Source organism: Hemitrygon akajei, chromosome 3, assembly GCF_048418815.1.
Source record: "Hemitrygon akajei chromosome 3, sHemAka1.3, whole genome shotgun sequence".
Lineage (NCBI taxonomy): Eukaryota > Metazoa > Chordata > Chondrichthyes > Myliobatiformes > Dasyatidae > Hemitrygon > Hemitrygon akajei.
The window spans coordinates 196,535,868-196,548,939 of NC_133126.1; the positions used below are offsets into that span (position 1 = coordinate 196,535,868).

Genomic DNA, 13,072 nt, shown 5'->3' on the forward strand with positions numbered 1-13,072 from the left:
TCTATGTTTCTATTTTTCTTTGTTGTAATTCTATGGGCTCTTGTCTTGTTAAACGACTGTGTGTCGAAAGGATTTTGAAAATCCAATTAACCACATCTACACCACCTCCTTTGTCTACCGTATTTGTAACTTCCTCAGAAAATTGCAATACATTAGGCAGGCAGGATTTTCCCTTTAGGAAACGATGCTGCCTTAGATGTATCTTGTCATGTGCCTCCAGGTACTCTGTAAGCTCATCCAAAACAATCGACTTCAGCAACTCCAAACCACTAATGTCAGGTTAACAGATCTAAAGTTTCCTTTCTTCTGCCACCCACCCTTCTTAAATAGGGGAGTAGGATTTGCAATTTTCCAGTCATCGGGTACCATGTCAGAATCTTCAAAGATCACTATTAACGCTTCCGCAATCTCTCCTGATCTTTATCAGTGAAGTGGTCGCCGGGAAGGAAATGTTACACTGAAATCTTATGATAATGCAAATGTAAGACGAGTTGAAATCTGAGAGGACACTGCTAAGGTGCTCGAGAATCTGACAAGATGAATTAGTATATAATTGCGTACGAGATAGAAAATAATTTAAGAAAAAAGAAAGTCGTCCCTTTTCAATGAAGAAATGGCTTTTGATTAGAACAGTCATACATATAAAATACAGCAGAATTCAGCATTTCGGGCGGCAACCCAGAGGAAATTTCGGCCTCTGATCAGATCTGGCCGTGCGAAACACGCCAAAATAAGATGGAGAAGCACGGTAAGGCTTGTAACGCAGAAGGTGATAGGTAAGGCGGGGGGGGGGGGGCGTAGGCGAGGTGATAGTTGCAAAAGATAAATTAAAGGTAATATTATCAGAAGTGAGAAGGGAGCCGAGGAGAAAGGAGGTGGAAGTGGTAGTAAGGTCAGTAGCGGAGAAGAAGCGACACAGAGGGCAAAGTGGCGAGCAGAAGACAAGGGAAGCGGAGGGAGAAGTTTACTACAAACATAGAAACATAGCAAACCTACAGCACAGTACAGGCCTTTCGGCCCACAAAGTTGTGCCAAGGATGTGTCTACCTTGGAAATTGCTAGGCATACACTTAGCCCTCTACTTTTCTAAGCCACATATACCTATCCAAAAATCTATTAAAAGGCCCTATCTCCACCAACGTTGCCAGCAGCCCATTCCACGCACTGACCACTCTCTGCGAAAAAAAAACAACTTATCCCTGACATCTTCTCTGTACCCTCTCCCCAGCACCTTAAGCCTGTGTCCTCTTGTGGCAAGCATTTCAGCCCTGGGAAAAAAGCCTCTAACAATCCGCACAACCAATGCCTCTCATCATCTTATACATCTCTATCATGTCACCTCTCATACTCCGTCGCTTCAAGGAGAAAAAAAATGAGTTCACTCTATCTGTTTTCATAAGGTATACTCCCCAATCTAGCCAACATCCTTGTAAATCTCCTCTGCATCCGTTCTATGCTTCGACACCCTTCCTGTAGCGTGGCGATCGGAAATGAGCACAGTAATCCAAGTGGAGTATCAACATGGTCCTATATAGCTGCAACATTACCTATCGGCTCCTAAATTCAATTCCACGTTTAATGGAGGTCAATACACCGTATACCTTCATAACCACAGAGTCAACCTGCGCAGATGCTTTGAGCTTCCGATGGACTCAGTCCCAAGATACCTTATCCTCCTCACTACCAAGAGTCTTACCACTAATGCTACATTCTCTCATCATATTTGACCTACCAAAATGAGCCATTTCATACTTATCAGGGCTGAACTCTATATGTCACTTCTCAGCCCAGTTTTGCATCCTAACAATGTCCCACTGTAGTCTTCGACAGCTCTCCACACTATCCACAACACCTCCAACCTTTGTGTCATCATTAAACTTACGTACCCATCCCTTCACTTCCTTATCCAGTTAATTTATCAAAATCACGAAAAGTAAGGGTGCCAGAACAGATCCCTGTAGCACAGCACTGTTCAGCGACATCCACGCAGAATAGGACTCATCTACAAACACTCCTTGCTATCTGTGGCAGGCTAGTTCTGGAACCACAAAGCAATGTCCCCTTGGATCCCATGACTCCTTACTTTTTCAATAAGCCTTGAATTGTATACCTTATCAGGTGCCTTGCTGAAATCTATATACATTACATCTACTACTCTTCTTTCTTTAATGTGTTTAATCACATCCTCAGCAAACTAGGTCAGGTTCATAAGGCACGACAAGCCCTTGACAAAGCCATGCTGACTGTTTCTAGTCATATTGTACCTCTCCAAGTGTTCATAAATCCTGTCTCTAAGGATCTTCTCCGTCAACTTACCGACCACTGAAAAAGACTCATCGGTTTTTAATTTCATGGGCTATCTCCAAACACTTTTTTGACTAAAGGAACAACATCCGCAACCCTCCAATCCTCCTGAACCTCACACGTCCGCATTGATTATTCAAATATCATCGCTAGAGGCGCAGCAATCTTCCCCCCTTGCTGACCACAGTACACTGGAGTACATCTCATCCGGTCCCAGCGACTTATCCAACTTTGTGCTTTCCAAAAGCTTCAAACATCCTCTTTCTTAATATCTACATGCTGAATCTCTTCAGTCGGCTGCAAGTCAGCACTGCAATTACCAAGATCCTTTTCCATAGCGAATAATAAAGTAAAGTATCCATTAAGTACCTTTGCTATGTCCATGGTTACATACACACTTTCCCACTGTCACACTTGAGAGGTCCTATTCTTTCACATCTTATCCTCTTGCTCTTCACATAGTTGCAGAATTCCTTGGATTTTCCTTTATCCTGCTCTCCTAATTTCCCTTTAAAGCTCCTTCCTGTTAGCATTATTATCGTTTAGATCTCTAACATTACCTAACTGTATGAACCTATTCTAAGCTTTTCTTTTCTTCTTGACTAGATTTGTAATATACTTTGTACACCACGGTTTCTGTACGCTACCATAACTTCTTTGCCTCATTGGAATGTACCTATGCTGAATTCCACGCAAATATTCCCTGAACAATTGCAACATTTCTCCCCTGCTTTTCCCTCAGAACGTCTGTTCCCAATTTAATCTTCCGATTTCCTGCCTGATAGACTCATAATTCCACTTACTCCAATTAAACGCTTTTCTAACGTGACTGTTCTTATCTCTCTCCAATGCTCTTGTATAGGAGCTAGAATTATGATCACTATCTCCAAAATGCTCTACAACTGAGTGATCTGACACCTGACAAGGTACATTTCCAAATATCAAATCAAGAACATTCTCTCCTCTTGTAGGCTTATCTGCAAATTGTGTCAAGAAACCTTCCTCAGCACACCTAACAAACAGCACCCCATCTGAACTCTTTGCTCTAGGGAGATGCCAATCGATATTTAGAAAATTAAAATCTCCGATCTCGAGAACTCTGTTAGCATTACACCTTTCCAGGACGTCTAACCCTGTCTGCTCCTCGATATCCCTGTTACTGTCGGGCGGCCTATAAGCAACACGCAGTAAAAATATTGACCCCTTCCTGTGCCTAACCTCCACCCACAGAGACTCTGTAGACAATCCCTACATGGCATCCAACTTTTCTGCAGCCGGGACACTATCTCTGATCAACAGTGCCACGTCCCCACCTCTTTTGTCTCTATCCCTGTCCTTTCTAAAACATCTAAAACCCAGCACTTGAAGTACCCACTCCTGTCCCTGAGCCATCCAAGTTTCTGTAATGGTCACCACATCATAGCTCTAAGTACTGATCCACGCTCTAAGCTCATCCTCTTTGTTCACCATACTCCTTGCGTTAAATTACACACATCTCAAACCATTCATCTGAGCGCGTGCCTTCTCCATCACCAGTCTTTGTTTCTTCATCACACTGTCTCCAAGCTGTCTCTATTTGTGAGCCAAACGACTCTCCCACAGTCTCCTCAGTTCGCTTCCCACCCCCCAACAATTCCAGCGTAACCTCTCCCCTGTAGCCTTAGCAAACCTCCCCACCAGTATATTGTTCCGCCTGGGATTCAAGTGCAACCCATCCTTTTTGTACAAGTCACACCTGCCCAAAATAGCTCCCAATGATCCAGAAATCTGAATCCCTGTTCCCTGCTCCAATCCTTCAGCAATGCATGTATCCTCCACTTCATTCTATTCCTATACTCATTGTCGCCTGGCATTGGCAGTAATCCCGAGATTACTACCTTTGCAGTCCTACTTCTTAACTTTGTTCCTAACACCCTGTAGTCTTTTTTCAGGACCTCTTACTTTTTCATACCTATGTAATTGGTACCAATATAAACCACAACATCTGGCTGTCATCCTTCCCACTGCAGGACATCTTGGACGATAGCTGAAACATTCTGACCCTTGCTCCTAGGAGGCAAACTACCATCCATGTTTCTTTCCTGCGTCCTCAGAATCGCCTGCCTGATCCCCAAACTATAGAACCCCCTATCACTACTGCCCTTATCACCTTTCGCTACTCTTCTGAGCCACAGGGCCGGTCGCTGTGCCAAGGGCACGGCCACTGTTACTTCTCCTAGGTCGGCTGTCCTCCCGCCAACAGTATTCAAACAGGAGTACTTATTGTCAAGGGGTACCGCCACTGGGTACTCTCCAGTACCTGACTCTTCCCCTTCCCTCTCCTGATTGTTCCACAGTTGTCTGTCTCCCGTGGCCCTGGTGTGGTCTCTTGCCTATAACTCCTTTCTATCACCTCATCACTGTCCCGGACCAGACGAAAGACATCGAGCTGCATCTCCAGTTCCCTAATGCGGTACATTAGGAGCTACAGCTCGACACACCTGCTACAGAAATGGCTGTCCGGGACGCTGTGAGACTCCAGTACCTCCCACATCTGTAACCGAGCACAGAAAACCAGCCTCACACGTATACTTCCTTTCTACAATTAACACAGAAAACCCTCGTCCAGTTACCTGCTATGCCCGTTGAGCCAAAACCCTATCACTGGATGGTGGAGAAATCGATGTTCATTCTGCCAGAGTGGCTAACTGCAACAAATATGAGGATTTATCCACCAACCTGGGAGTGGCCTCATTACGTCATTATAGGAGGCCATAGACTGACATGTCATAACGTGACTGGGGATTGGATTTAAATGCTTAGGCAATCGGCAATCATGTCTTTGGCACATGGCAGCTTCCTCCCATCTGCCATCCGATTTCTAAATGGGCATTGAATCATTGGACACTACTTCATTTTTTTAATATACAGTATACTAATCGTGTTCATTTGATTTACTTGTTTATTTGTTACTATTATTGTACTTAATAGTTAAAATCCGTCCCAGGCCTTATAGGTCTATCAGGTCGGTGCTTATGCAGGTTTCCATAGCGTGAAGCGACTGAGAGTACGAGACTCGTTCCCGCTACCCCCCGGATAGGAAGCTAGTCTATGGCAAGGTTATCCCCCAGCATTTTGCCAGGACCTATTTTCAGCTGGGTTGACCTGGCCATGCCCCAAGTGGTTAAGGCGTTGTTCTAGTGATCTGAAGATCGCTAATTCGCGCTTCAGCTAAGGCAGCGTGTTGTGTCATTGAGCAAGGCACTTAACCATACATTGCTGTGCGACGACACCGGTGTCAATCTGTATCTGCGCTTCCCCTTCCCTTGAGCAACATCGGTGTGGAGAAGTGAGATTTGCAGCATGGACAGCTCCCTGTCTGCCATGCAACCCTGCCCTGGCCTGCGCCCTGGAAACATTCCATGGTCTCACGACACTAACGGATGCCTATTACGTATTTATTATTTTTCTTATCTTCTAGTTTATGCATTGCATTGAACTAATACTGTTCAGTTAGTGAACTTCACGTCACAGCCCGCTGAAATAAACCTGATTCTGAAATGAAGGTCCTGGAGAGTGATGTCTCCAAATCTACATAGCGTCTCACCAAATTTAAAATACCGTATCGTCAAAACAAGATATTACAAAGTACCCCTGTAGATTCGCTGGTGAACTATTGCTTCACCTGGATGAGTTCCTTAGATCTCTAAACAGTGGTGAGGGATGAGATGAGTTCGAGGTTGTAGTATTTCTTCAGCTTGCAGCGATAAGTGAATGGAAAGAGATTAGTGGGAATTACACAAGGACTTACCCTTGTGCCGCTTCATGCACCCATTCTGAGCTGGTCAATATTCCTCCTCCTAATCTGTCTTCTGCAAAAATGACATTTCCTTTTCTTAAAATTTTCGTCTCTACCTCATCTGTTCCCGGAAGGAGGATTTCCTATTCCCCAGTTACCCCTTTCTCCTCCTCAGCTACTAGTTAACTACTCCCGGTGCCTCTCCTTCATACCATTCTCCCATGTTCACTCTCCTCTATTATCAGATCTCCTTTTCACCAGCCCTTTACTTATTCCACCTGTCGACTCCGAGCGGATTAATTCATTACCCTCCCTAACTAACCTGATTCAGCCAGAACCATCCAACTAGTAATCCAACTGCTATTCCAACTTTCTGACTGTGGCGTATTCCCCTCCAATTCCAGTCCCGATGAAGGAAATCCACTGGAAACATCGACTGTTAATGCATTGCTGTCAGTGAGTTCTACTAGCCGTTGCTTGTTTTGTTCTGGATTTTTAGCATCTGAAGCTCCTCTTACGTTGTTGATTATAAGTGCAGATAAGAAATCGCACTTCTGTGGTCGAGGCCAGAGCTGACTATTATGATGTGCATTAGCACTCTTCTCCAAAGGAAGAAATGTAGCAATAATTCACCGGAATTGTCCTGTGATGACAGGTTTACAATATCAGAAAGAATTGAATGGATTACCTCAATATGCTCCGGTGTTGAAGAGAAAGTCAGATATTCCGACAAAAGTTGGCACAATCGGATTGTATGCAGAGAAATGATTCACATGTTGAGGCCAGAAGAACCACTCAAAACTGAGATGCGGAGAAAGTTCCTCATTAATAGAATAATTAAACTTTGGGATTCTTTAGCACTTAGAGAGATATATAAATTTCCAGATATTACGGAAAATAATGAGTAACGGGATAAAACAGGAAAATGTGAAACCGTGGAATGTTAGACATGATTTCAATGCACATGAAAATCAGTTCTGAGGACATGGGATGTAAAGACGACATTCAGGTTGATCTCTGGGTCGTAAAATGTTCACAGTAGAGATCCATAACGTTATCCACGCCAGTTCGGAAGCCTGATGGTTGTATGTTAATAATCGGTCATAAATCTAGTGGGATGATTGTTTTTTTTCCTCTGTTTATTTGTGCCAGTACTCTATGTACCTGAAATAAGTGGTGCATGGCGTTTTACCTGTGATGGACACGACGGTTCCACCGCCTTCTGTAGATTTTCCGTTCCTTGCCATCGATGTCCCCAGCTATAGTTCTATTGTGCAGTTGTTATTCAAATTAGAATTGATTTTAGTTAATCATGGTGGTATCAGCTGAGTAATGGCTAAATTGCATACCGATAATCAATTATTAGCAGCACGAAACATTCATATTTTCTGGAGTTCGTTCGAATTTGAATGAAAATGGTTTTTTTTTCGATTTGCTAGGAATGCAGCCTTTCACTCATTCTATTAGATGTAATTGTTTTGTTCTGTGAAATTGCCCCAGCTGTCGGACAGATGTACCTAGATATATACGTGTGTCTCTCGTGTACCATGTCATCATCAGAGACAAAATACATTAATACAGTGACTGCACTTTAAATCCGCTCTGGGACATCTTCAGATCATATTAAAGACATTATAAATCCACGATTTTCTACTGGCTGTTGCAGTCACTTTGAAAAGACGATGTTTCCGTTTCTGCTTTTAGTGTTCCTCGCCGCTACGCCAGAGGCGCACGGAGTCCTCTGCAAACGTCGAGGAAAGGAGAGTTTGCCTGATTTAGCCAAGGATGGTGATATCATACTTGGTGGGATATTTACCATACATTTGGATTCGATTCACCACTTCCATACATTTACTCTTTCTCCAAAGAACACTGAGTGCAAAAGGTGAGTTTACATCTCTTAGGCTAACAAAAATAATTACTGCACATTGAATAGATCTTCAAATTGTATAGAAAATTATCATCTGATGATTTTCTGTACAATTGTAATTGTCCTTTATTGCTACTTAGCAGTGTCCTTGAATAATATTTATTTTCCATTGTACATCAACGTGAACTATTTGAATTACCGTTAGTTTTCGTGTGCCTTCACAAACATATGTTTGTTATACACCACTTCCATTGTCATTAGGCGATGGAAACAAAATCATGACACAAAGAATCTAGATTTGAACGGAATTGTACTGCGTCATGTAAACCATGGTCCTGAAAAACGTTGTCTCATTTTTACTATGTACTGTACCAGCAGTTATGGTCGAAATGACAATAAAAGTTGACTTGACTTGACTTGAATATATACGTTTCTTGTTTTCATTATGTTGCTGCAGTGGACAATATAACTGGATGTGTATTTCTGTTCAGTGATCCTAGTAAAACTAGGCTGGGCAATTCATTTTCTCGAAGAAAAGTGCCTGATGTACCGCTATGCCTGCATTAGAAATTGTTCAATCACATAAAGGTGCATGAAGTCACATCCATGGTAGGTGGTGTACCAGTTAATAGTTGTTCAAACTATTGTGTATTGGGTTTTCTGTGAAGAATACTGGGTATTTCTTGAGAGAGATAAAATCAGTGGAGACAAAACTGGCGGCAGATGATGGAGTCAACACGTAATTTAAGCAAGCTGCTAATCAGCCGATCAGGCAGATACTGTGGCAGGAAATGTACAGGTGAGGTTTCTGGTGGATAATTACACAAAGAACACACTCCGTCTGACCGCTGATTACCTCTATTGTGTATCTGGAATCAGAATTGGAATCAGGTTTAATGAGATTTGTTAACGCGGCAGCAACAGTTCAATGCAATACATAATATGGAAGAGAAAATAGGATACTAATATTAAAGATTTAAATTTTGTTCAGTATACTCTATACAGTTTGCGTATATTGAATAGATGAAAATTGTGCTGAAAGCAGAAATAATATATACATTTGTAAATGTGAGGTAGTGCACAGCGGTTCAATGTCCATTTAGGAATCGGATGGCAGAGTAGAAGAAGTTGTATCTGAATAGCTGAGTGTGTGACTGCATACTTCTGTGCCTGCTTCCTGATAATAACAGTGAAAAATTGCATGCCCTAGGTGCTAGAAGTCCTTAATAATGGACGCTGCCTTTCTGAAACACTGCTCCTTGAAGACGTCCTGGGTAGTTTGTAAGATAGTACCCAAGCTGGAGTTGACTAAATTTACAACCCTCTGCAGCTTCTTACAGCTTGGTGAAGCAGCTCCCTCCCCTCCCCATACCAGACAGAACGTTCTGCAGCATGATATATGTATAGTGGTTTTTGAGTTTTTTTGTTGAAATGACTAATGTCTTCAAACTCTTAAAACCGCTGTCTTGCCTTCTTTATAACTGCATCAATCTGATGGAAGCAGGTTCTATCCTCAGAGACCTTGATATCCACGAACAAGAAACTACTTACTCTCTCAAATTCTGATCCTTCTATTAGGATTGGTATGTGTTCCTTCGTCTTACCCTTCCGGAAGTCCACAATCAGCTCTTTCGTCTTACTGACGTTTAGTTTCAGATTGGACCTGCAACACTACCAGTTGGCATATCTCGCGCTTGTGTGCTCTGTCGTCACCACCAGAAGTTCTAGCAACATAGGTTTTATCATCAGCAAATTTATAGATGGCATTTGAGCTATACCCAGCCACACAGTTATAGATATATAGAGATTAGAGCAGTGGACCATGTACACACCCCTGAGGTGCACTCTTGTTGATCGTCAGCGAGGAGGAGAAGTTATCATTAATCCGCACAGATTCTGATCTCAAAACACAAAAATACAACTGCAGATGCTGTGGATCAAATAATATGTACACAACGCTGAAAGAACTCAGCAGGTCAGGCAGCATCCGTGAGAAAAGTGTAGCCAACGTTTCGGGCCCAGATCCTTCATCAGGAATGGGGGGGGCGGGGAATCCCAGGTCCCTCTCTGCCTCTCTCCCCCTTCAACTTTCTGCTCCTCTATCTCTACAGTTCTTTCATGCTTATCCCCTCCGCCCTTTATCCTTCCTCTGATTGGTTCTACATCTGGTGCCTCTAGCCCTTTCCCCCTCCACAATCTGTATTACTGGGCTTCGGCCCTATCTCCCCCCCACCATTCCTGATGAAGGGTCTCGGCCCGAAACGTTGGCTACTCTTTTGTCACGGATGCTGCCTGACCTGCTGAGTTCTTCCAGCGTTGTGTACGTATTCTCAGATTCTGCTCTGCCTGTTAGAAAGTTGCATTAGTCTAATTGCAGAGGGATGTTCAGAGTTCCAGCTTCTACATCTTCTCAATCAGGATTGGGAGAATGATAGTATTAAATGCTGAGCTATCATCGATGAATAGCTCCCTGACATAGGTGTTTTCCCTCAAGGTTGCACTCTCCGTCATCAACGCTTCAGCGAGAGTTCCTTTTATCAGATGCATTGAAATCTAAAGGAGTACACCCTTGGTCAAGTCTGACAAGACGGATTTTTTATTGTGCGATACAGCAATTGCATTATCTGCAAATTTCAAATTAGAAGGAGTACCGCAAGAAGTGGTAGCTGCCTTCGCTATTGGTACCACAATTCATACGGATAGATAACAACCATTCTGGCGTACAAATGTAATACAAAGCTGGAGAAAAGGTCTCTTCTCTGCAGAAGTGTTGCCTTTGATTAATCAAAGCATCTGCTCCCCATTTGGAACTGGTGATTTTTTCGGCCTATTTTAGATCTTCTCCAGGTTAGGAACGTCCGTTTAATGTGCAGACCGCACACAGAAAGTTCGCTAGTACGATGGGTTTACCCGCATCGGTGTGATGGACAGCACCGCCTCTGCTGTGATAACTCTTATTCAAGTTTCGTGGCCGCATTATTGACTTGACGTTGCGGACAATTATCAGGAAGGATTTCTCTCGCATCCTGGTGACAACGCATTTTTTTTTAGGTTTTTTTTTCATTGCCAGGCGCTACAACTTCGACGTTTAGATACGACTACAATTGCAAACATTTTAAATGTTATTGTAAAGCAAATAGCAATTTAACACACTCTCCTGTGTTGGAAAATCCTTTTACCCTGAAAGATCATGTGCTACATTTGCCATGATGCCAAGTATGTACCAAAGCCAAGAAAACATCTGAAAGACATTTAAACGTTTTCTGGAAGTATCCAATTTTCTCATCCCGTTGGCGTGATACGTTTTGCGTTCATTATTAATTCGTTAAACACAACAACACATGCCTGTATAATTTCATGGGAAAAGTGTACTGATGATATAGTAACATGGACGACTATTATAAAATTCAGCATATATTTTCACAGTTATCAAGAATGTTTAGTGAAGTTAGTTAATCATGTGTAAAGCCATAATGGCTTGGATTCTATGGTTAATATTCCATCCTTTTGTAACAACAGAACATTAAATCTTCTTATAACAATGGGATGGAAGTAGTTCTCCTTCATAGATATACGTGTTCAGCTGTTTATTCTTTCATGCACAATGAGATGGGCCAGAAGTGTGAGGGGTGGGGGCGTTTCATTACGCCAGCTGCTCTGCTGAGGTAGTAGGAATGGCATGCATGGAAGGAAAGTTGTTTCCACAACGTGCTGAGCAGTGCCCAAAACACTATGCAAATTACTACGATCTTGGACTGTTATCATTCTAAGCCGAGAAGCCTTGGAATAGGATTGTTTGATTCTGTGTCCATTAAAAAATGTATTTGTCAGAGAGGAAATGACTAATAATGTTACTTTCTTAATATACGCTAGTGTTCTACCTTCCATTCTTCAGTATCTACTCTCAAAATACCTGCCTAAATGCCGTACGAGCTTGTCATTGCCTGTGTGCAACGTAACTTCACATTTAAAAATAACTTTCAGCTACGATGTACATTAATATTCATTGAAATACGTGTTTATCTGTTCTTTGTATTCAAATATTTAACCTAATCTCAAATGAATATTAAACGACTTTCAGGATGTGTTAAGATTTTAAACTGAGACACGCGCTTATCTGATTCTTTAAGTTGTGTCAGAAAAAACTGTACTTGGAAAAATCAGTGGTATTACATTTTTTTCGGGTAGTCCGATTTCAGGGCCGATACGAAGACTTTGATAATAGTGCAGGTGAGGTTGACCAGGATATTGTCTGGATTAGAGTGCGTGTGCTATAAGGGAACATTGGACAAATTTAGTTAGTGTTTGGTGGAAGAGTGTATGCTGAGAGGATACCTGAGCAGAGATTATAAAATTATGACGCAATCATAGAACAGCAAAACTGCATAATTTCCAACTATCTAAATGTATAACATCAGAGGACACAAGTGTGAAGGGCGAAAATGAAAGGAGATGACCGGTAAGATGTTTTTTTTTGACAAAGATGTTGCTGGTTCGCTGGCATGCGCTGCCAGTGGTAGTGGAGGCAAATTAAGTAGACATATAATGGACACAAGAATGTGAAGGGAATGGAGATGAGTGTGGAGATCGGAAAATGCGTAAGCAGAAATAATTAGATTAATTAGACAATTAATTCCAAGTATAAATATTTCGGCACTATATCATTAGCCGATGATTTGCCCCTGTACTGAACAGTTCAATGTTTTTTCTGTATTTATATTTAAGTAAAATTACACAAATCAAATTTCAGAAGCATTGACTGAAATAACGGAAGACGGCGAAGTATATTTATATTATGTACTTCTAGCTGTCTACCCACCCACACTTCAATTTACTCACAATTCAAATAGGATCCATATGAATTTCAATCACTACCACCGCTGAAGGAAGCACACTTTGTCAATAAATTAACTTCAATTATTGTAGAACGACTACAAATCAGCATATTACCTCAGCACACCGCGTCCTCAATAAGCAGACTCAGGAGATTCAGCAGAAGCAGAAAATCCTGAGCAACAGATAAAAAACAATGGGGAAACTCCGAAGATAAGACAGCATCTCTGGACGACAATAAAGATTCGATACGTCGGACGGAGACCCTCCATCGGGATTAGAGAGGC

At 42.1% G+C, this 13,072-nt stretch overlaps 1 protein-coding gene across 1 annotated transcript in view; it reads left to right on the forward strand.

Moving 5' to 3' along the window:
- Nucleotides 1-735: 735 nt before the first annotated feature.
- LOC140724654 (extracellular calcium-sensing receptor-like) overlaps nucleotides 736-13,072 on the forward strand; it is a 32,966-nt gene continuing 20,629 nt past the window's right edge. Inside the window, exons 1-2 of the mRNA XM_073039079.1 lie at nucleotides 736-748; nucleotides 7,787-7,967. Of these exons, the coding sequence (XP_072895180.1) occupies nucleotides 736-748; nucleotides 7,787-7,967 (194 nt within the window). The remainder of the gene's footprint in view (nucleotides 749-7,786; nucleotides 7,968-13,072) is intronic.